At 39.7% G+C, this 20,901-nt stretch overlaps 1 protein-coding gene across 3 annotated transcripts in view; it reads left to right on the forward strand.

Annotated features, from left to right (window-relative positions):
• The window catches only part of TNS3 (tensin 3), a 251,931-nt gene that overhangs the window by 170,738 nt on the left and 60,292 nt on the right, over nt 1–20,901 (forward strand). For all 3 annotated transcript variants that reach the window (XM_074945256.1, XM_074945258.1, XM_074945257.1), the window contains exons 18-20: nt 11,744–11,913; nt 12,322–12,448; nt 12,546–12,629. In XM_074945256.1, coding sequence (XP_074801357.1) covers nt 11,744–11,913; nt 12,322–12,448; nt 12,546–12,629 — 381 coding nt within the window. The remainder of the gene's footprint in view (nt 1–11,743; nt 11,914–12,321; nt 12,449–12,545; nt 12,630–20,901) is intronic.

Consider the following 20,901-nt stretch of genomic DNA (forward strand, 5'->3'; position numbering starts at 1 on the left):
GAGTCAAAAAACCTTGCAACACCCAGCCACAGAGTCTGAACACACTGGCGCAATGAGTAACAAAGCCATTCCTTCAAACTTGCCCCAGAAAAACCTGGAGTTCAGGAGTCAAAAAGGGTCAATGAGAGATTTCATTTCCTTTTGGTTCAATTATTATTTTAATAAGTTGGGGGTTTGGGGAGAATTAACCAAAGACATAGTCAAATATTCATCCATCTCCTGTGAGCCCAGATAAGCCTGGCAGAGAGCAGAGAAACAGAGAATTCCAGTTAAACAATGTATTTACCTGTTAGTAAAAGCCCTTCATTAGCCTGACCCCCACCCCACAGTCTGGTAGAGGCCCTAGCATATCTTAGATTGTTCTGTGGGCCTAAGTTATGGCATCCTTTCTGGACAGCCATATAGCCTGGAATTTCTGTAGTACTACATGGTGTAGCCGTGCCCCCAACACGCTCTTTCTGCCCACATAATCTCTCTATGCTAGGGCTTGTGAAGGCAGCCACATGGCTGTCTTCCATGCTTCCTGTGCAGAGAGGCTCCTCGGCCCTTTATGCTGTTCTGGCCCTTTTACTCGGCATATAGGTGCTGGAATGGGGGTGAGGATGTCATCCAAAATGTGTGAGTGTGTGTTTGAACTTCAGAGCACGTGGTAAACTGATATTTATCTACCTTAGGTTTTCGATATACTACCTCACATGAGAAGTTCTGTTACTTGATTGTAGTCAAACAGATGTCAAGATAAATTTTCCTGTGTGTTTCACTATTGCCAAAAAATTTTTTTTAGTTGTTAGACATTACCGTTGTCTGTTGCGAAAGGACAGTGTTAAAATTATTTAAAATTTCCAAAGAGACTTATTTTTGAAATACTGCTTGAGAAATAAAAGTAGTGTACTGAATGAACCCATTGTTGAAACAGTGGGCAAGGCTTCCTGAGCTCCATCAGAAAGGAGTCATCCATTTTAATTTTTACTAATCCTAGTTTGCTATATTTAAACCCCAAAATCCGTCTACCACCCTGACATTTTAATAATACCGCCTATCACACATTTATCCAATATGCAGGCAGCACATTATTTTTATGTGCTGAATGAGTATCTTGTCCAAAGAAGTAATCCGTTACATCCCATTTGTGCCTGGGACCATGGACTTCATATATTTATTCTTTTGATTTAGAATAAACCAACACCACATGCACATAAGCTCTGTTCACCTTGCTGTTTACTTTAAAATTACACAAAAGTACCTTTCTATGAAGTGCTAATACCCCCACATATTGGCCTATAGCACAATCCACCTATGTATGTTTCGAACGTTGTACTTCGACGTAATAACCGTTGTGATTTTTTCATTAAGGATTGAAACTGATGTAAAGCTGCCTTCTGTTTAGAATTACTGTTGGGAATAAATGCGTTAGTTCTTACAGTTTGGAAGTGAAAGCTTTACCTGCATGGTTCCACTGTAAGTTCTTACTGCTCTTATAAGCCTTCTAATGTTGTTTAGCTTTGTAAAAACTGATTTGCTGTTGGCTAAAGGCCAGGTCTGAAAATTGAACTGCTTTCATCTCTGCATTTCAAACAGTAGGTATAACTTTGTGTTCAGCAAAAGCAGAACATCCAGTAAATACAGTATGTTGCACATCTCTCAGCTTAAACACCTTGCTTTTTCTAGCAGCTGATCATTGTAAGATCAATCACATGGACACTGAAATGAATTGTAGGATTAAGTGATTACATGTTAGAAAATAAAAAGAAAAGGAGTACTTGTGGCACCTTAGAGACTAACCAATTTATTTGAGCATAAGCTTTCGTGAGCTACAGCTCACTTCATCGGATGCATACTGTGGAAAGTGTAGAAGATCTTTTTATACACACAAAGCATGAAAAAATACCTCCCCCCACCCCACTCTCCTGCTGGTAATAGCTTATCTAAAGTGATCACTCTCCTTACAATGTGCATGATAATCAAGTTGGGCCATTTCCAGCACAAATCCAGGTTTTCTACATGGCAGAAGGGCATTGCTGGCACATGATGGCATATATCACTTTTTGCGAATACAGACTAACACAGCTGTTACTCTGAAACATGTTAGAAAATGCAGTTTAAAACTCCAGATTTTGGCTATGGAAGCAGAACACAGTCTGTTTAACCAATTTAATTTCTTTTTCGTACATCTGATACAGCCGCCTTATTTTGTTCCTGTGTAATGAGAATCCAGTATTTCAAATTAAAAAGTAGAAGGAAAGCTTTGAAGAACTGCTTTGTATTCAAAATTCTTTTTGTGTTCAACATTATTCCTGTAGTTATCTGCAGATACAAAAAGAAAAGCCAGGTTGGGAGTCCTCTAAATGTCAGGTTTACAGTACACGTGTCAGTCTGGACTCTTTCTAATGTGTAATGCACATTGCATAGTTTTGTCCAGACTTTTCACGAACACAGATTCTGGAATCTCTTGATATTTAGTCTACAGGTCAAGATTTCTTTCCTCTGTATCACAAGTTTGGTGTGTTCTATCTCTGTCTTGCTATCTTTCTGGGTAGGTGTGGATGTGATTGGTGATTTCATGGGGTATAGCAGCCTCTTTTGTGAAAAAAAGTGGTTTTCTCTTAATTTAAACTATATCAGATATACCCAGTTTCATAGGCACTTCATGAATAGGTGTACTAAGATATTAAAATATGGAAGAAAATATGTACAAATTCAAAATGTGTGTGGGAATACTGGATTGTCCTTTAAAGAAGGCTGTTTTATGCTAGCACGATAGAAGGGAAAGATTTCATATGGAAATCTTCCCAGTTTAGAGAGTGCTAGTTATGATTTAATAAGTAGAGCAGAGGACTGGGAGCCAGGGCTCCTGGCTTCTATTTCTGGCTCTGCCATTGACTTGTCAGTGTGACACCTTGACAAGTGTTTAACCTATCCATGCCACAGTTTGCCCGTCTATGTAATGAGAACAATAAAAAGTGATGTGGTATATACTTCACATTCTGTTGTAAGAATTCAGATCCTCAGATGAAAGATATAGGCAAATAAATACTAGTAAACCGAAGGATGAATTACTTAGCCAAATGCTTGGGACCAGATGCTGATACTCTTATCCATGTTACTGATTTTTCCCTGAAAGATCCTCAGGGATTTGAAAAACGAGTGTTTAGATTCTACCAATTTTTATTCACCCAAATTTTGCCTTTTAGGACCCAGGAATTTTTCCCAGGGGAAGTAGATGAGGCTGTGCTGGAGGACCAGGGTCAGCAGGCCAGTAGCAGTAGCTAGGGTCCTCACCTGGGTTGTAGGACAACACCCAGCACAAGCGCCCCCCCTGCCTGAGAAGGGATTTGGACATGGATCTGCCACCTCTCAAATGAGTGCACTAACCCCTGGGCTGTGGGATATGCTGCTGTGGGGTTCCCTCAGTCTCCCCTGTTGAAACTGTTGCATGTGGATAAATGATTTTTTAAAAAATGGAGCCGGGCAGTTGATGCTAGTGTGAGAGTGTTCCAGTGAGAGTTTAATGGACGGGTGGTGATTGTTAATGTTGTGGTGGAAATCTATCGGGGAGATTAACTCATCTGTCCAGAGGATGAAAATATCATTGATGTATCTCAGTATATAATTGGCTTCATAGTGCACTTGTCCAGAAATTCTTCTTCAAGGTGGCCAATTGAAGAGGTTGTCATATTGGGGAGCCCTCCTAGTACCCAGGGCTGTTCCCATGGTTTGGACAAAGTGTTTGTTGTTGAATGTAAAATTGTTATTGGGGAGAATGGAATGAATGAGTTGGCAATGTGTTTGGGGTTGATATATGAGGGCTGTCCATTGTCTTGTAAATATTTGAGATAGGCAGCAATACCATAATTGTGAGGGATGTTGGTATATGGGGAAGTGAAATCCATGGTGGGAAGGATGGTGTTCTGAGGGAGGTTGTTAATGTGGAGTTTGCTGAGGAAGTCGGTTGTGTCCTGGAGGAAGCTGGCCCTTTGTGCGATAGTGGTTTGAGGATGTTTTTTATGAATCCCAATATTCCTTCAGTAAGAGTGTTGTGACCAGATATGATGGGTCTGCCTAGGTTCCCTTATTTGTGTATTTTAGGAAGCATGTCGAACGTCCCTGGGGTGGGTTCTTGGGGAATGAGTTTATAGAGTTTCTCTTGGAGTTGTAGTGATAATGAGAGTGGCCCATTTCAAACAGTTGGCAAGAAGGTGTGAGTAACAGTAGGGGGAAATGAGTATGGGGGAAATTTAGGTTTAGGTTTTGTCAACTGTTTGAAATGGGCCACTCTCATTACCACTACAAAAGTTATTTTTCCTCCCTTGGTATCCTACTGTTTATTGAATTGTCTCGTTAGACTGACCTCACATTTGGTAAGGCAACTCCCATCTTTTCATGGATTTATACCTGCTCCTGTATTTTCCACTCCATGCATCTGATGAAGTGGGTTCTAGCACACAAAAGCTTATGCCCAAATAAATGTGTTAGTCTCTAAGGTGCCACAAGAACTCCTCGTTTTTTCTGATACAGACTAACACGGCTACCACTCTGAAACCTATTTCCTTTCAGTGAGTGGAAGGTTAGATTACTAAAGATAATAACTTTACAAAAAATTGACTAAACTTCTGAAATGTAAGGCTCAGACCATAGTATTTTCATGTCACTGGCTATGTTTCCATAGCTTGAGGCTCACTGCTTTTAGTATTGTCAAAACATGGTATTTGTCATTTAGCAACATAAGATTTAAATATCTTCAGAGAATAAGATGACATCATTCATCTGTGCAGTTATTTCACTGGGAACTGCATTTAGGTGGATTAGACGAAGAAGTATAAATAGGAACTTGTAGAGCAGAACATGTTCTTAATAATATTTGGATTTCTCAATTAAATGAACCTTCATATGCAAACACCACCAAGTTCCCTATATTGTATTACAATTCATGCTGTATGTCAGATCTGCTCCACAGTATCATCACATACCTATAAAAGCATTTGAACCAAAAATTGCCATGTACAATAGTTATGGAAGAGGAAGTACTGGAAGTAAGTCTCCATTGGAAATGTAAGTGCTTTAGTATTGGAAGTAAGTCTCCATTTACACCATTCAGGAATTTCATTTAGGCAGTGAGTTACAGTGTCAGGAGAGAGGGTCTCTCATGTCTGTGCAAAAAGCACTGATGTTGATTTTTTTCTTGGCCTTGTCAATTCTAGCTTACGCCTGTAATTTTTTATAATCAACAATATTTTATTGTGTCAAGAAAGACTTAATGCACTCCAGCTGTGCAAAACACAGGCTGAAAGGTGCTAATGAAGAAACCACTCTAAACACACATTTGTTCAATACATAAACCACATATGCTGAATAATATGACTTAGGAGCACTTAAAAATGATGGCAGTTTTTAAAACTTTAAACCAAATACAGCTTTGTTTCCTTGAGATGACTGTAAATTTAAAGACAGTTGACAACTTTAATGGCTAAGTATAAATCAACAAAATTCATCTGTACTATAAAAAAACTTGATTTGTGATTGTTTATTTGTGACTGGATTAAAGAAACAAGATTATAAGGGAGTTTCCTACATTATTTCTCTGTGTTTAGTTTGACCTATAGCTTCATTCCACAGTGGTGACCACTAAAATATTTTATAATTTAGTAGAAAGATTCGGAACCCCCTTCTTCCTGCTCAGAAACCTTGGTAAAAATTTATCAATAGGGAAAAAGAAAACATGCTCAGTTTAACCTCCCTGTTGTAATTTACTTTGTAAAAATAAACTATAAAGACAGTTTTACGGTTGAACTTGGAAGTGAAGTTGTTGGTATTTTTATTTTTACATATATATTTTATAAGCAATAACTTAATTTAGATGTATGTCCTTAACTGGAAAACTACAGTGTGTGTGTGTCACTGTTTGTCTGTGTTTGTGCATGCGTATGTGTACACAAGTGGGAAGGGAAACCCTGCCATCTGATTAAAGGTGCTGAATTGGAATATAGCACAAAGGGGTCCTATTCCATGAGGCCTACAGATGAGCAAATTCTATGTAACGGCTAAATTGTCATTTATTTGTAGTGGCAACCTAGGGAAAGTGAAAGTTAAGAGATTTTCAACCAAGAAATTCTGTTATGCCATTGATTCCCGTGTGAGTGATTTGGTTCCAAACATACTGAAAACAGTTGTTCAAAGTGCCCTTTGTCAGGTGTAATTAGCTTTCCTTTGATAAATTGCTCTTGTAAAAAGATTTTTAGAAAGGGAAAAGTGATACTTAGTAATGTAAATTAAACCAAGACTGTTTAGTGTCCTGGAGAGAAATTATCCCCTGTGCAGGTGGGTGGCACAAGGCCTATGTGCCACTCACATCCCATTTAAATCCTCAAAATAGGGCTTAAAGGGGGTACAGGCCCCTCTGCAGAGATGAATTTCACCCAAAATGAACACAAATGTGTTTTTTCACCCAACTTTGTTCTTTTTAATGATTTGTTCCAAAAATCCAATTTCAGAACAATGAAGATGAATGTATGCAGTTGCACAAAGCCCACTGAAGTTAAGGATCCCTCTTAACTTTACTGGGCTTTGCATCAGGCTGTTGGTTAACTGTTTTCACAAACAGGAGAAGGCTTTTAAAAGTTTGTGATATCTGGCAGAACTATATTTTCCTTACCTTGATGCTCTGTGCCGCTGACCTGTACCACTGCCAGCTACAGTGGTCACTATTAAAAAGTCATCCACAGTTATTTCCTGTTGTAACTATAAGGACAATTTGGGCCTGATGATTATCTTTCCCTACCTCCCAATGGAAAACCTAAGGGAGAAAAAAATCATTGAAAGGGTCTACCTGAAGAGCGTCCTCCTGAACTGGTCCATCTAAAGGTGACAATATTGTCTTCCTTGCACCCCTGTACAGAACTGTCTCTGGGGCTAGCCCACAGACCCTATGGATCAAGGGGAAGCAACCAGACACTGTCTTATCTCAGTTGTCATTGTGGTAACTGACAGTAAATGTTGACTTTTTAATGGTGGCCATTGTACATGCAGTAATCAGGAATTTAACATACATGGAGATAAAATAGAAACCTAGCTTAGTACTATGGAATGAATACAGTTCTTGCAGTTTAGCCCAGATAACTACTAATGCATCAAGTAAAGCAATGCTGTTAACCAGCCTTTGCAGACAGTTTTTTTTAAATGGTAGTGCTCCAAGAAAGCTAAGCAGTTAAAATACCACAGATAAACTTTTTACCACCAGCCATCCTACCATTAGATGTATCCTTAGCAAAATGATAACCATCTGGCACTGGCCTGGTGCCAGTTCTGAGGAACACTATTATTTGATCTTTACAAAGATAAATAATATCTGTATCTAGCTGGGGAGTGGAGGACGGGGAAAGAAACAAACAGTATACAAAAAGCACTCTCAAAAATAAACACACAGTCCTGGGTTAGGTCTGAAGCTCTACCAAGCTTTTAAGACAAATTATAAGGAAGAATAGTAAATGAGGTGACCAAAGGAAAAGTTATTCCAGCAACTCTTGACTCAGAGCACTTTACACTTTGTTAATTGAAGAATGCATTTTTTTTTTAAACAGATAATTGTAAATAAACAAATGCCCGATGCCTTAAATGGGGAAGCTTTGGAAAAGCTTCATAATACTGTTCAGTACGGGTCATCTTACTGTGGCATGCTCTGATCACATTACTCCTGTAAATTCCTTCTATGGCTTTTCCTTTCTTTCATCATTACATTCAAAATACCTGCCCAGGCTTTGCCCAGATCCATGCCAGCTCCCATTGCATTTTACTCCCCATCTCTCTCCATTTGTCTCTCTGCATCCTCTAGTCTAACTTAGATAATGTTTTGTCCATATCAGTCATCACATTAAATCACTTTTCATCAAAAATAGCAAACATTTCCTTGTAGAATATTTTCCCATGTTCCACAAGGTGGAGCCCTGAAGTTTACCTACCTAGTTTCAGAGCCTTCACAGTTCTGGACACATGGCAGAGAAGAATAAAAATGGGTCTTTTCAATAGTTTTCACAGAACAACTCTGGGTTCTCACTGCAATCTTTTCTTTTTCTTTTTAAACCAGTAGCTCTGCCAGAAAGTTTAAGATCTATGAGCTATGTGTCAGAAGAAGAGCTTGTAACTGCTGTGATGGGATATTCTGGGGAAGCTTATAATGTATGGGTTTTATGACACTCACAAGGGTTGCAGGTTATGCTGACAAAATGTCTAACTTCTATGAAGTCTCTGTTCATATCAGCTATGCACAGGTGGCCCTCTGCGAACCACATATGTGGCTTCATAGAAGTTATCTTATTAATCTCATGGAACATCCCTGATGAAATACAGCTCTTATTAAGGTTATAAGAAAAATCCATTCAGACATTTTGGGGTTAAATGAACATAAACCATCCTTTATTTAGCTTTTAAAACAAAACAAGGAAATGTCCAGTGCAAAAAATATGTTAAGATTTTAGAATGACGTTAGTAAATCCTTAACTAATTAGTTGATGGTTGGAAAATGGATGGAAGAGAGAAGGGGCACCATCCAGCATAGTATAAATGCTAAGTAGTATCACTATAGGAATGACAATGACTTCTTTGGTGAAGAGTCTGATCCTACAAAATGCTGAGCACCCCATAGGCCCGGGCATCCTCAGTTTCAGTCAGGACTGGTGCTAGCCCATTGGGGTCCCTAAACAGGAATATTTTTGCCACCCCCCAATACTAAAACAGGCAAATACTTATAATAAAAAGTGGATGGGGTGGCCCCTTGAACTGCGTGGGACCCTAAGCAGTTGCTTAGTCTGCTTATGCCTAGCGCTGGCTCTGGGTCCAGTAGAAATTTTGGACACATTGGGATTTTTCAGAGGGCACTTAGCATCACTCAAGATGAGTCTGCAAAGTGGTTATAATTCCCTGTCTGTGAAGTTGTAGATTTTTCAAAGGCACAAAGGGAAATTAGGTGCCTTGGAAAATCAATCAGAGTTGGGCACCTTCTGCCTTTGAGTAAATGATAAGGGGAAATTGGGCTTGCAGAGGGAGATTTTCAAAAATCTTTTTCTTTCTGAAATTCTACAGTCATGGATTCTAGCTGGAGGAGAGCGAGTTTGTTTCTAAAATTTTGAGTTTAATGGATATGTTGTTTTTGTGACATGGCTCTTTAAAATGTGAGCAGTATTTCCATTTTGCAAAGGCCTTGGCTACACTTGCAAGTTAGAGCGCATTAAATCAGCCCCAGGTGCCCTAACTCCTGAGGTGTCCGCACTGGCAAGGAACGTAGAGCACCTGGACTCTGCAGCTGGAGCGCTCCTGGTAGTCCACCTCCACGAGAAGCATAGAGCTTGCTGCGCCCTGGCTGAAACACCGGGGTGTCAGCGTAGACAACATTTTGCATTACTGCACTGTGATTGGCCTCTGGAAATGTCCCATAATCCCTTGAAGTCAAGTGGCCACTCTGGTCATTGTTTTGAACTCGGCTGCAGGCATGCGGATATCCTCTTTCAAAGCTCCATTTCTGACAGCCAGCATGCTTATCTGCTCCGTGACAAAGCAAACCATTACTGTGGAATGCTCCTGCTGCAGAGGCAGGTATGTGTGAGAGAGAGGCAGGGGTGGAGGCTGATGTTGGGGTTTCCCTCTTCTCCCTGCCGCTGTCTGAACTTACAAGACAGCAGGCTGACACACTCTCTGCCCCCCTAAACACACTGTTTCTCCCTCCACATACACACAACACACTCCCTCTCACACTCTACACACACACATTTGTAAAGCACGCTGCAGCCCCTTGCATACTAGGATAGCTACCACAATGCACTGCTCTCTGTGGTGTTGCAAGAGCTGCTAATGTGGCCACGCCACTGTGCTTGCAGCTGACAGTGTGAACACATGGCAGCGCTTTCCCTGCTGCTGTCTCCAAGGGCTGGTTTAACTCCCGGCGCTCTATATCTCCAAGCGTTGCCATGCCCAAAGTCTTAATTATTTTTAAAGCCATGTTTCAAAAACAGCTTGTCGTAGAATGTTCAGATTTAAATATAGATGAGATGAAGCTGAGTGTGTTAGCATGTTTTGGGTAAGCCTGGCTGCTAATTTTAGAAGTGATATGATAGGGGTAGGATTTTTCAAAAGTGGTGAGCATTGACCTAATTACTGTTACTGAAGTCAATGGCAAAACATTCATTGATTTCCGTGGGAGCAGAGTTGGACAACGCTGAGCCCTTATGCAAATCCCACGGTATAACTTGTGGGAGACGTTCTGCCTTTGATTATCAGCCTCCAGTTTCCAGTGATGTGTATGTATATATAGAAGCTGCACATGTATATTTAAGCAGAATCTGACCCTTAATTCCTTCTGTATTGCACTGGGAGCCCAGTCAATGTTTTAATGTTGCGTAAAATATTCTTTTTCTGTATAACGCCTGTTTGTGATATCAGGCATGGTTGGTTTTGGTTTTTTTAAATGTGTATTGATGCAGTGTGGTCACACCTTGCTACCCTAATGAAAGTTAAGATAGCTGTAGTTCAAATTTTTCTGCTGTCTGATGGATCTCATATTTCTATTATTGCCAGCAATTTCAGACTAGAAAATGGATGTATCCGTAAAATGCATTCTGTTTGGAGAATGCATATTCCAGATCCAACTGCTCATTTAGATGTAATGCACTGTGTCAAATCCCAGTGTGAGTCTGGCACTGCTCACTGCTTAGGATGTCTTTTAGAAGTCCTTTCATGCCCCAAGTAATTAGATTAAAGTTGGAAACTATCACAGAAAAGCTTAATCTCAAATGATGCAAAACAATCAAAATAGGCTCCCTTGGAAATTCAAGAATGTTTTATGAAGTATTTTAAGAGACATCTTTAGACTTTTTAGGAGTATATGCAATTTCAGCTGCAGCACTCAATAGTATCTCAAGTACTGCATTAGACATTTATTCTTTTTATGCTGACTAATCAGCAAGAACTCCTGTAGCATCCTTTTGGTGTCTTGAATTCCCACAATAATGATGAAATAGGGGTTGCTTCCAGTAGCCACTTTCCGAATTTTTTTTTTTTTTTAAACAGATGCTACTCCTCACTCACCCTCTGTTATCATTTTACTGTCTTGGTTTATTCTGCAATGCTTCATTCCTCAGTCATCAGAAGGATGTGACTTTTCTTTGTTACATACATAATAGTCTAACTGTTGTGAATATTTTCAGTACAAATACTGTAAATGCACCATATTTGATGATATACATATGAGCTAGATTCACCCTTGGTGTCAGCAGGGCACAGGGCCTCTGGTGGCTAAAAGTCTGTCAGTCTATCTATCTGGGAGATCACAGCACTGGGCAGCAGCTGTGACTTCACCTCCAAAACCTGGTTGGCATGTCCAGAAGGTGTTGCCATTGGATACCATAAACAACCTCTACTGGTGGGATTCCATCCACAGATAAAACTGACCTCTCCCAGCTTAATCTTTCTAGAAAGGGCAGCAATGGAAATACTGCCTAGCCTTCTAGAACTCACAGCACTTTGCAAATACAGTATGTAGCAACCTGGGTCAGCCAGGTTGACTCTAACCAAGCATCTTCCTCTGTTGTTATAAGCAAGTAACTGGGAAACCTCACGGGTGACTGAAGACTGTCAATCACTATTGTTAAAGATATTGTGGTAAATTATTTGACTGGCACCATGTAGTAGGCCTAATGAAACTAAGATCTTGTGTGTTTGTTTATTTATTGTTGTATTATTTATTTATTTGCTGCAACAGGTTCACCAGGAGACGAATCAGGGGGAAGAATAAGGAAGTTAAGTCTTGGACAGTATGACAATGATGTTCCAGGGCAGCCACCATATACCAGGTGTGGCTGGATGACAACTACTGCTATAGACCAGGCTGTAAATCCAGGATCACGAATTGCTGTAGGGGAGACCAAAGAGGTAAATAAGAGAGAATTATTCAAGAAGTGGTGAATGAATGGCCAGCATAGAATCTCAAATTCAGGAGCAGAGTCAGGTTACAAATTCCCACGTTGATAAGCAGAAGTTGAGCATATTATGGGGTTTTGTGCATGATGTGCCATCCCTGACAGTCACTGGATATAAGAACAGAACAGTCATATTCATCAGAAAAAGACTTTAACATAGACTGGCACATCCATCTGTGTGTGTGTGTGTTTGTGTGTGTGTGTGTCAGTCAGTGTCTTTGGTGTGCTGGGATCTCTCCATTGGAAAAGTGGATCAGATTATATGAAATCTTGTATAATCTAATGAAAAATGGCCCGCTGTACTGTAGAGACTTGATGAGATTTGCCACACTCTCATGTTGTTGTTTTTCACCTCTTCTAGATGAGTGTGGCACGTTACCAGGAAGACCTAGATGAAGTAGACAGGGGAATCTTCTCACCAACCAAAAATGGGAATGAAGCTGTTCCACCAACCCCAGCTTTTCCAGTGTCACCAGAGACACCATATGGTGAGGAAACGTCTTCATCATTTACTTTTCACGAATGTGTTACTTTTAGCATCTCAAATTTATGGAAAAGGGTTGTTTGATTTTCTTTCTCTTCCAGTGAAATGTCCCCCACATTACCGCCAAATGAGTCCACCTGGTCAACAGATCAGTAGCCCACCTGAGATGTACAGAACTGAGCATGGTAAGAACCATACTTCCGTTTTTCCTGTAGAGTGAAACACACCCCTGTATAGAAGCCTCCCACATCTGGCCTTGTGCAGGTCATCTGCAGAGAGAGGTAAAGTTCACCCTTGTTAAGTACTCTGTGCAGTGCCAGAGCAAGCAATTGATAATGCACAATCATCATTGTGCCTGCACAATAATAATTTACTAACTTACTAATCTATCAAAATAGTATTATCCGATTTTTGGGTACAGTTTTTGCAATTTATTTAGGCACTGTCTGCATGTGAGGAGAGCACAATAATTGTCATTCCTCTGTCAAGTGACGCAAAGGATGGCTTTGCTCAAGTCAAATCACATCCTAGCAAATTCAAGGATATTATTATGAGTTTAAATAAACAGTCTTTCATATTGCATGGTTGTTTCCAATCAATGATTGCTAAGGGAAAGGGTCAGTTTAGTGTGATCTTGTTGTAAATGACCTGAAAAGAATTCTTTTGGTTGGCCATAAATCTCTTCTAATGTAAACCTGGTGTAAGCAGCTCCTGTAAAAGGTGCCCTCATCTTCCCTGGCATAGGAGTCATTTCAGAGGCACAGCAGGGAAGAGCTGTACCAGGCCTCCACTGTCATAAGGTCTCTTATTTAAGGTTGTTTTAAGGCCTAACCTGTGCATTTTTGCACCTTTCTATGTTTGGATTTCTTTTAAGTTCAGCCTAACATCTGAATTTTCCCAGGTTACAAAACCTGTAAATTTTTTGTTACCCTTAACTTACTGATGTGTACTCTTAGCCTGAACTCCAACTTAATGTAATGTTTTGTCTAAGACTAAACAGAACTTCCCATCTCCATGTCATTACCCATTATATTTGGTGTGACTTCAGCCTTTCAGAATGTTTTTTCTTACACATGCATAAGAATCTAAAGAGATTAGTTAAACTAACAAAGGATTTTGCGGGGTTGTTGGGCTGATTTCTAACTGATGTACATAAAGGAGCTGAGCAGACACATGGTGCTGTGTCTTTGACCTAACCTACACAGGTTAATTCCTGTATGTTTCACAGAGAAAAAGTGATGTGATATAATCACGCAGGATCAGATACTACTCTTGGTTACATTTATGCACCCATTGCAGTCAATTGTCTGTGTAAACAAGATACAAACTAGAGAAAATGTAATAACTTTTAGTGTAAACAAGCAGCATTGTTTTTCATCCACTTACTGTGCCAGGAACTAAGAATTCTTCGAGATTAGTCTCCCGGAGCCTTCCTTACACATAACCAACTGGACCTGAAGAAGAGCTCTGTGTAGCTCAAAAGCTAGTCTCTTTCACCAACAGAAGTTGGTCCATCCACCTGGTCTTTCTGCATCCTTTTAGGATTCCTTTCTTATTAGCTGTATAAATTGGGTGGACCACAAAAGTGTAAGAAGTTTGGTTTCATTCAGATAAGCACAGAAAAGATTTGGCTGTTTATCTGATGCTTACAGAGAACCATCCAGTTTGGAAGTCAGACTAGAAATAATATTCCTTGTAAGATTTCCAGCATCTTCTTGCTTTGGCTAAGTTGGGAATAATGCAAGCATAATCTTTGTGTTTTGGTGTTTCTGTTTTTGGGTCATGTAAGGAACATGGGGTTCAGAGAATCTAACAAAACTAAAAATCAAATAAACAGATGCTACTTCTTGAAAGTTCAAAATAAGTTAGTGTGGTTACGTTTAAGTATGTTCCTTCAAGAAAAGAAATAACGATTAAGCGGTGAGATTCAGAGGTGGCTATCGCAAACATCTCCTACTAACCCCAGGTGCTCAACACCTGCGAAAATCAAGCTGAACATACATTGAACTCTGCATCCTTATTACATTACTTGTTACTTAGGATGATCAGAATGGGTTCATAGAAAATAAGGCCTGATCAAAACCTTTATCCTGCTTCAGTCTGAACCTTTTATTGAGATTTGAAACATTTTGGTTGATTTCTTTTTTTACATTTCCTGATGTCCGCAGGGTCCGCAAATGGAAGTTCCGCAGTATTAAGAGGAACCGATAAAAATCTCATGAGATAATCTGTCATCATGAGATTTCCAGCCTAATTTTGCATACAACAGTTTGTATGTCAGGTGGTTTGTGTGATGGTATATGATTGCATAAACTTGGTTTTGCTTCTCTTTATCAAACCTCTGGTGTTCTCTGAACAGTGGGAGTTATGCCAACAAGATAGCATATTTAACTAAGTGTGTTTCTTGATACAGTGCATCCACCATTATCAGAAGTTCAGTTATCCAGAACCCCACAGTCATGTTCCCAATCCAGTGTCAGATGACAGGGCTTTCATAAATGGATGTGGCTTGTCCAGTGCTGTTTCTTCAAGGCAGGGAGCCCAGAAAGCAGAGAGCTGTGGTGACTGAAACCTTTATCCACTTGAGACCATTAGCCAGCTTAGTCCCCGACATACATACAAAGTTTAATGTACAGCAGCTTTTAAATTGAAGAGCTGAGGTCAGCTCAGATCTCCACCACCTCAGTTCCTTCTCTGGTCCTCAGTCTTCCTTCCCATAAGTCAGGTGGCATTGGGTAAACTGGACAGTTTCCTGCATGATAGGACTTGTTGGCTGTGCACTCATAAATCTGCAGATTTGGCACCTTCCATTATTCAAATCCTTGATTACCCAAAGGGTTTCCCCTTGCACCTTTTGATTTGCACTTTATTCACAGTGCAAATCTTCGCTGGTCTGAGGCTTATTGTGCACTGTCTTTTGCTGTTTGGTAAAAGTGAAAAAATAAGTTAGCTGTACCCACTCTTTTTCGCCGATGTAAGTGTCATATTTTTCCCCGCACAAATGGATTTTAATAAACACAAGGAAAGATGTAAAAACTGCTGTGGAAAAAAAAAAGCAAGGAAATGCTGTGTTTGGAAAGGTGCCAAAATGACTGACTACTGAAGATCCTTTCCCCCACCCCCATTCTGCCCCCAGTTGTGTTTATTGGAATGTATCCAAAGGAGTTTAACCACACCCCTGTAGCTGAAAATACATTTCAAAGGTATACATCCGCATCCAGCTATGAAAACTAGGGTAAAAGTAGATTCTAGGCCCTCAAACACTGTCTTCTTTGTGACATTAAACTTTATAGCCACAGTATTTGCACTTGTGCATAAAAAATGATAGAATTTGCGTGCGCACACACACACGCCTGTTAGCATGCACAAATCAGGCACAGATTAAAATGTGATTTCCTTAGATAAATTGTTAGTTGTGTGCATAAGTGGTAATACATAAATATCATGCACACGATGGTTTGGGTACACACACACAGACAAGATTGAGGCCTCTTTGAACTGTGGGTCAAATTCTGCTCTAAATTTCATGCATGAATTTCCATGTATAACCGAAGCATTGTGTACACTTTTCTGAGAATAAAATTTGGCTCTCTATATCTCAATGACCTCTTTTGCTATTGACTATAAAAGTCCAAAGTTAGTTCCCACTATATAAAGTGGGTGCTGGTTAATAGTAATCCCAGTATCAACAATTTAGGTTGATAGCAACATTTTGCCAGGAAATGATCCCATCCCATTGAGTTCAGTGTTAACAGGACTCAGATACTGGCAAAAGACAAGCTGCTTATTAACAATTTTTTCAGAAGGCTTTAGCGCAATGCCAGTTTGCAGGTCTGCAGCCAGAGAAGGAAGTGCTGGGGTTGCACTGTACTTCTCCCTGCAGTCTCCGAGAGCTCCCTGCCCTGGCACTGGGAGGCGAGCTCAGAATGTGCTAGCACTTCCTTCCCTGGCTGCTACCCTGCAAACCTTCCTTCCACTTATTGGTAACTTCCAGATAATGAAACTTTTGCTGGGAACCGAGAGGTTGCTAATAAGTGGAATCCACTCTGTTTACATTGATTTTTATTATGAAGGCTGTAAGACTTAGGAGACTTTTCCTCATGTTGAAATGTCTTGTCAATAGTCTTTTTGTCTTGTGTTGAGTGGGTGTATCATTGACCTGACATCTCATTGAGAGGAGACATGATAGAAAACATGCAAAGGGATTATACAATAAGACATTAGGTCCCAAAGTGCTAATCCATTGTTTTTGAGAGACAAGGCAGTGAGGTAAATTGGACCAACTTCCATTGTTGAACATTTGTTCAACAGTTTACTCTTAGATGTTAATTAGACGTCAGTTTTGCCGTGCATCATCTGCTTTAAGGCCTATTAAGGTCAAGAGCATAGGATTTAAAGAAGGAATGGTTAAATGTATAAACACTGAGAACATCCACAGTTGCATTAGGTAGGTAATGGGGGGAAAAAAGGTAGGGCTATAACCCCTCATGTTTTAGGACCTAAGCCCTCTGAAGCTTCTGGTATTAGTCACTGTCAGAAACAGAATAACAGATTACATGAACCACCGCTCTAATCTAGTACAGTAGTTTCTATATCCCTGTGTAACAACAGCTGAAACTATTTGAACAGTAGTATTGTGTCCTTTACCTTTTGTAAGGCATTCAGGTCTTTCTGGTTGCCTAGGTAATACTTAAGTAGTAGCAAACAATAACAACAACACACGCTATAATAATGTCTACAGTAATGAAGCAATTCTGCTACAGGGTGCAAGATTCCTGTTTATGATTCAGATGCAGTGGCTTTGCCCTTTACTCGGTTAACTCTTAAATAGTTTCAGAGGAGTCCAATGCAAGGTAAATATACTTCTGAGGTCAGCTTCTGCAAATGAATTACAGTTTACTTATCTTGTCCTCGTCTACAGAATGTTTTTTAAAAGGGCCATGTTTAGGATTCACCTTGGCAAATTTGTTCATTTTGCTTATGTGTTCTACCCTTTCCCCAAGCCTGTGTCTGTCTTGTCTATTTTAGACTGTAAGCTCTTGAAAACAGGGACTGTCTAGTGCTCTGTGTTTATACAGTGCCTAGCAAAATGGGGCCTCTTTCTTGTTGGGCCATAAGCACTACTGTAATAAATATAATTGATGTGTTAGGCATCCAAAATCCATTGTATGTCATTGGGACACTTATTTGGATGCCTAACTCCCTTAGGCTTCCTTTGAAAATCCCAGGGGTAAACTCTTAAACGTGGATGTGAATCTTCACCCTGATCCAGACACATCCCCACAGCTCTGCAGAACTTCTGATCCAGGTCTGTACTCCACATCTAATCCCCCGTATCTAATTCAAATGTTTTGGAAAATTAGCGGGATATTTTTTGGCTGGCATGAAATATCTGTGCTCCTGAGCCCATTCTGGGCATAGGGAGGAGTAGATAAATTTCTCCCACGTGGTTTTGCTGGTAGAGAATCACACCTACACCTTGCCTATGGGTTTCACAGCTGTTTCCTGACAGCAGAAGTATCTGGAGACGGACAGTGAGACAGCCCAACCTGAATTAATAAGGCTTTAGCTAACAATGGAAACATTTTAATTTGTAATAGGCTGTTTAAATTACGGTGTGGCTTAGGAGATAGAGCACTGGCCCCATACTCAAGATACCTGGGTTGTGTTCCTAGCTCTGCCAATGGCCTTTCAATCTGTTCCTCAGTTTTCCACTGTAAAACAGGGATAATGACACTGCCCTCTATGGTAAAGTTCTTTGAGGTCTACTGATGAAAAGCACTATATGTAAGAGCTAGGTATTATTATGGTATCGTAACTCTTGTACCATTTTTAAGCCAGTTGGAAGCATTCTCTTGCAGCAGACTTGCACAATGACAGTGTCCCCATGAGATCACATATAGCAGGTTCAGCAATGTCAAATGCTAAAGCTAAAGATAAAAAACAAATCAATACACATTTCATAGTGCTTCTGAACTTGTGAAATTTGCTGCGGTTTGGCTGAATAAACGCAGTTTCCTTTAAAAATGTGGTTCTGCTCCAAAAAGGGATTCTTTAGAAATGGCTTTGTGGGACTCCAACTGTATTGACTTTCATTGACTCACATCAAATATACTCTCATTTTATTGACTGCCAATATGCAAATGGCTCAGAAAGTCAAACTCTGTCTGCTCCTTCTTACACACCATCCCAAACAATCCAGGTTCTGCTGGCAAAAATAGGCCTTCAGTGTTGCTGTAAATGGTTTTGCAGAGGTATCACTGATTAGAACTCAGTAAAAATTCTGTTGAATGTGCCAAAGGAGGAATCTCCCCCTGACTTGCTCTCTTTCTCCCTCCCCCGATATTTTTCTGTGGCTGTGCAGGGCTAATGAATAAAAAGCAAAACTATTAAGTAAGAAAGTACCATTTTTACATAGCCACTTTTCAGAACAGAACCACACTTTAAATTGCTGCATCATCCATAGTTGTGCAAGGGCCACTGTCAAATTTGAACTGCATCAGTTTCCCCATCTATAAAATAGAGGTAATCATGTTTACTTTTCCTTGTCAAGTACATTGAGGTCCTCAGAAAAAAGGTGGTATGTAAGTATAAGTTTTAAAAATTATTATTTAAAGAGAAGACCCAATTCAAACACCCCTGAACTCAGGAAAAAATTACTTCCTGATCTTCGGCCCACCCCTAATTTTTTATTAGCTGCAGTGCAGGATTTCCCATAGTTCATGTTATTCAGGATTTCCCATAGTTCATGTTATTCAGAGTGTCTGTAGCTGTCTGATTTGTTTCTTTCAGTATTTTTTTTCTTCCTTCCTTATTGAGAAAAAACATTCTTGAAAGACTACCGTCAGTGCATGTGCAGAATAACACACTGGACTGTTTGTATATTTAGAAACAAAAAACTGTTGTCCTATAGGCAATGAGGAAAAGAGTCAATGCAGTGGCATAAGGAGCTATGGCAGAAGCAAATAGTTCTTTAAATGTCTGTTTAATCTAAGCAGAATTTGATTTTTATTTTTTTATAATTTCAACAGATAATATCAATGTAGATTTTAAACATTTTTTTCCATTTTTATCTATTCCAAATTTTCACAGTTGAAGTTGGGGGTCTCAGATAACTATTTAATGACAGTGGACATTCAGATCAAACAAATTAAAGCTTTATAATAATTAAACATAAATTGTCAACATCGCATGTCAAAATATACAAACTAAATATCCTTAAAAATCAAACTCCAATACATTCTCAAACAGCATTTTTCTTATTTTGCCTATCTGTAAATCATTAATGAAAGTACTTTTCCGTGTGTTTGTGTGTATACAGTGCAATTGACGTTTACCAACATTTACTCATAAAAATCTAATCCTTACAAGCCTAGCTATGTCTCATATATTTTATGGCCAGAAGGGACCATTATGCTTATCTAGTCTGACCTCCTACTGTATAAGACTGGCAATAGAATTTCACTTAGTAATTGCAGCATCAGGCCCAATAACTTGTTGTTGAACTAAAAAATATATTTTCGAAGACACCCTGTCATGTTTTAAAGACTTCCAATGATGGTGTCTCCACTGAAACAATTTACAAAGCTTTAGTGGTTATATATCCTTACTGTAAAATATATGTGCCTTTATCAGTGTTCCCTCCCGACTCTGAACTCTAGGGTACAGATGTGGGGACCCGCATGAAAGACCCCCTAAGCTTATTTCTACCAGCTTAGGGTAAAACTTCCCCAAGGCACAAACTCTTTGCCCTTGGAGGGTACGCTGCCACCACCAAGTGATTTAACAAAGAATCAGGGAAAGGACCACTTGGAGTTCCTATTCCCCCAAAATATCCCCCCAAGCCCTTACACCCCTTTTCCTGGGGAGGCTTGAGAATAATATCTTAACCAATTGGTTACAGAGTGATCACAGACCCAAACCCCTGGATCTTAGGACAATAGAGAGATCAGTCAGGCTCTTAAAAGAAACAGAACTTTATTAGAAAGAAAAAAGGTAAAAGAAGCACCTCTGTAAAATTAGAAGGGAAGCTAATCTCACAGAGCAATCAGATTTAAAACACAGAGGATTTCCCTCTGGGCAAAAACTTTAAAGTTACAAAAAGAAAACCAGGAATACACCTTCCTCTCAGCACAGAGAAAATCACAAGCTAAAACAAAAGTAAACTAACGCCTTTCCTTGCTAGTACTTACTAATTCTAATGGAGTTGGATTGCTTGCTTTCTTGATCTCTCTCCGTCAAGCACACAGAACAGACAGACCAAAGCCTTCTCCCCCCCCCCCCCACCCCCGCCGTTATATTTGAAAGTATCTTGTCCCTTTATTGGTCCTTTTGGTCAGGTGCCAGCCAGGTTACCTGAGTTTCTTAACCCTGTACAGGTAAAAGGATATTGTGCCTCTGGCCAGGAGGGATTTTATCGTACTGTATACAGGAAGGTTGTTACCCTTCCCTTTATAT

This window comes from Natator depressus, chromosome 2, assembly GCF_965152275.1.
Source record: "Natator depressus isolate rNatDep1 chromosome 2, rNatDep2.hap1, whole genome shotgun sequence".
Classification (NCBI taxonomy): domain Eukaryota; kingdom Metazoa; phylum Chordata; order Testudines; family Cheloniidae; genus Natator; species Natator depressus.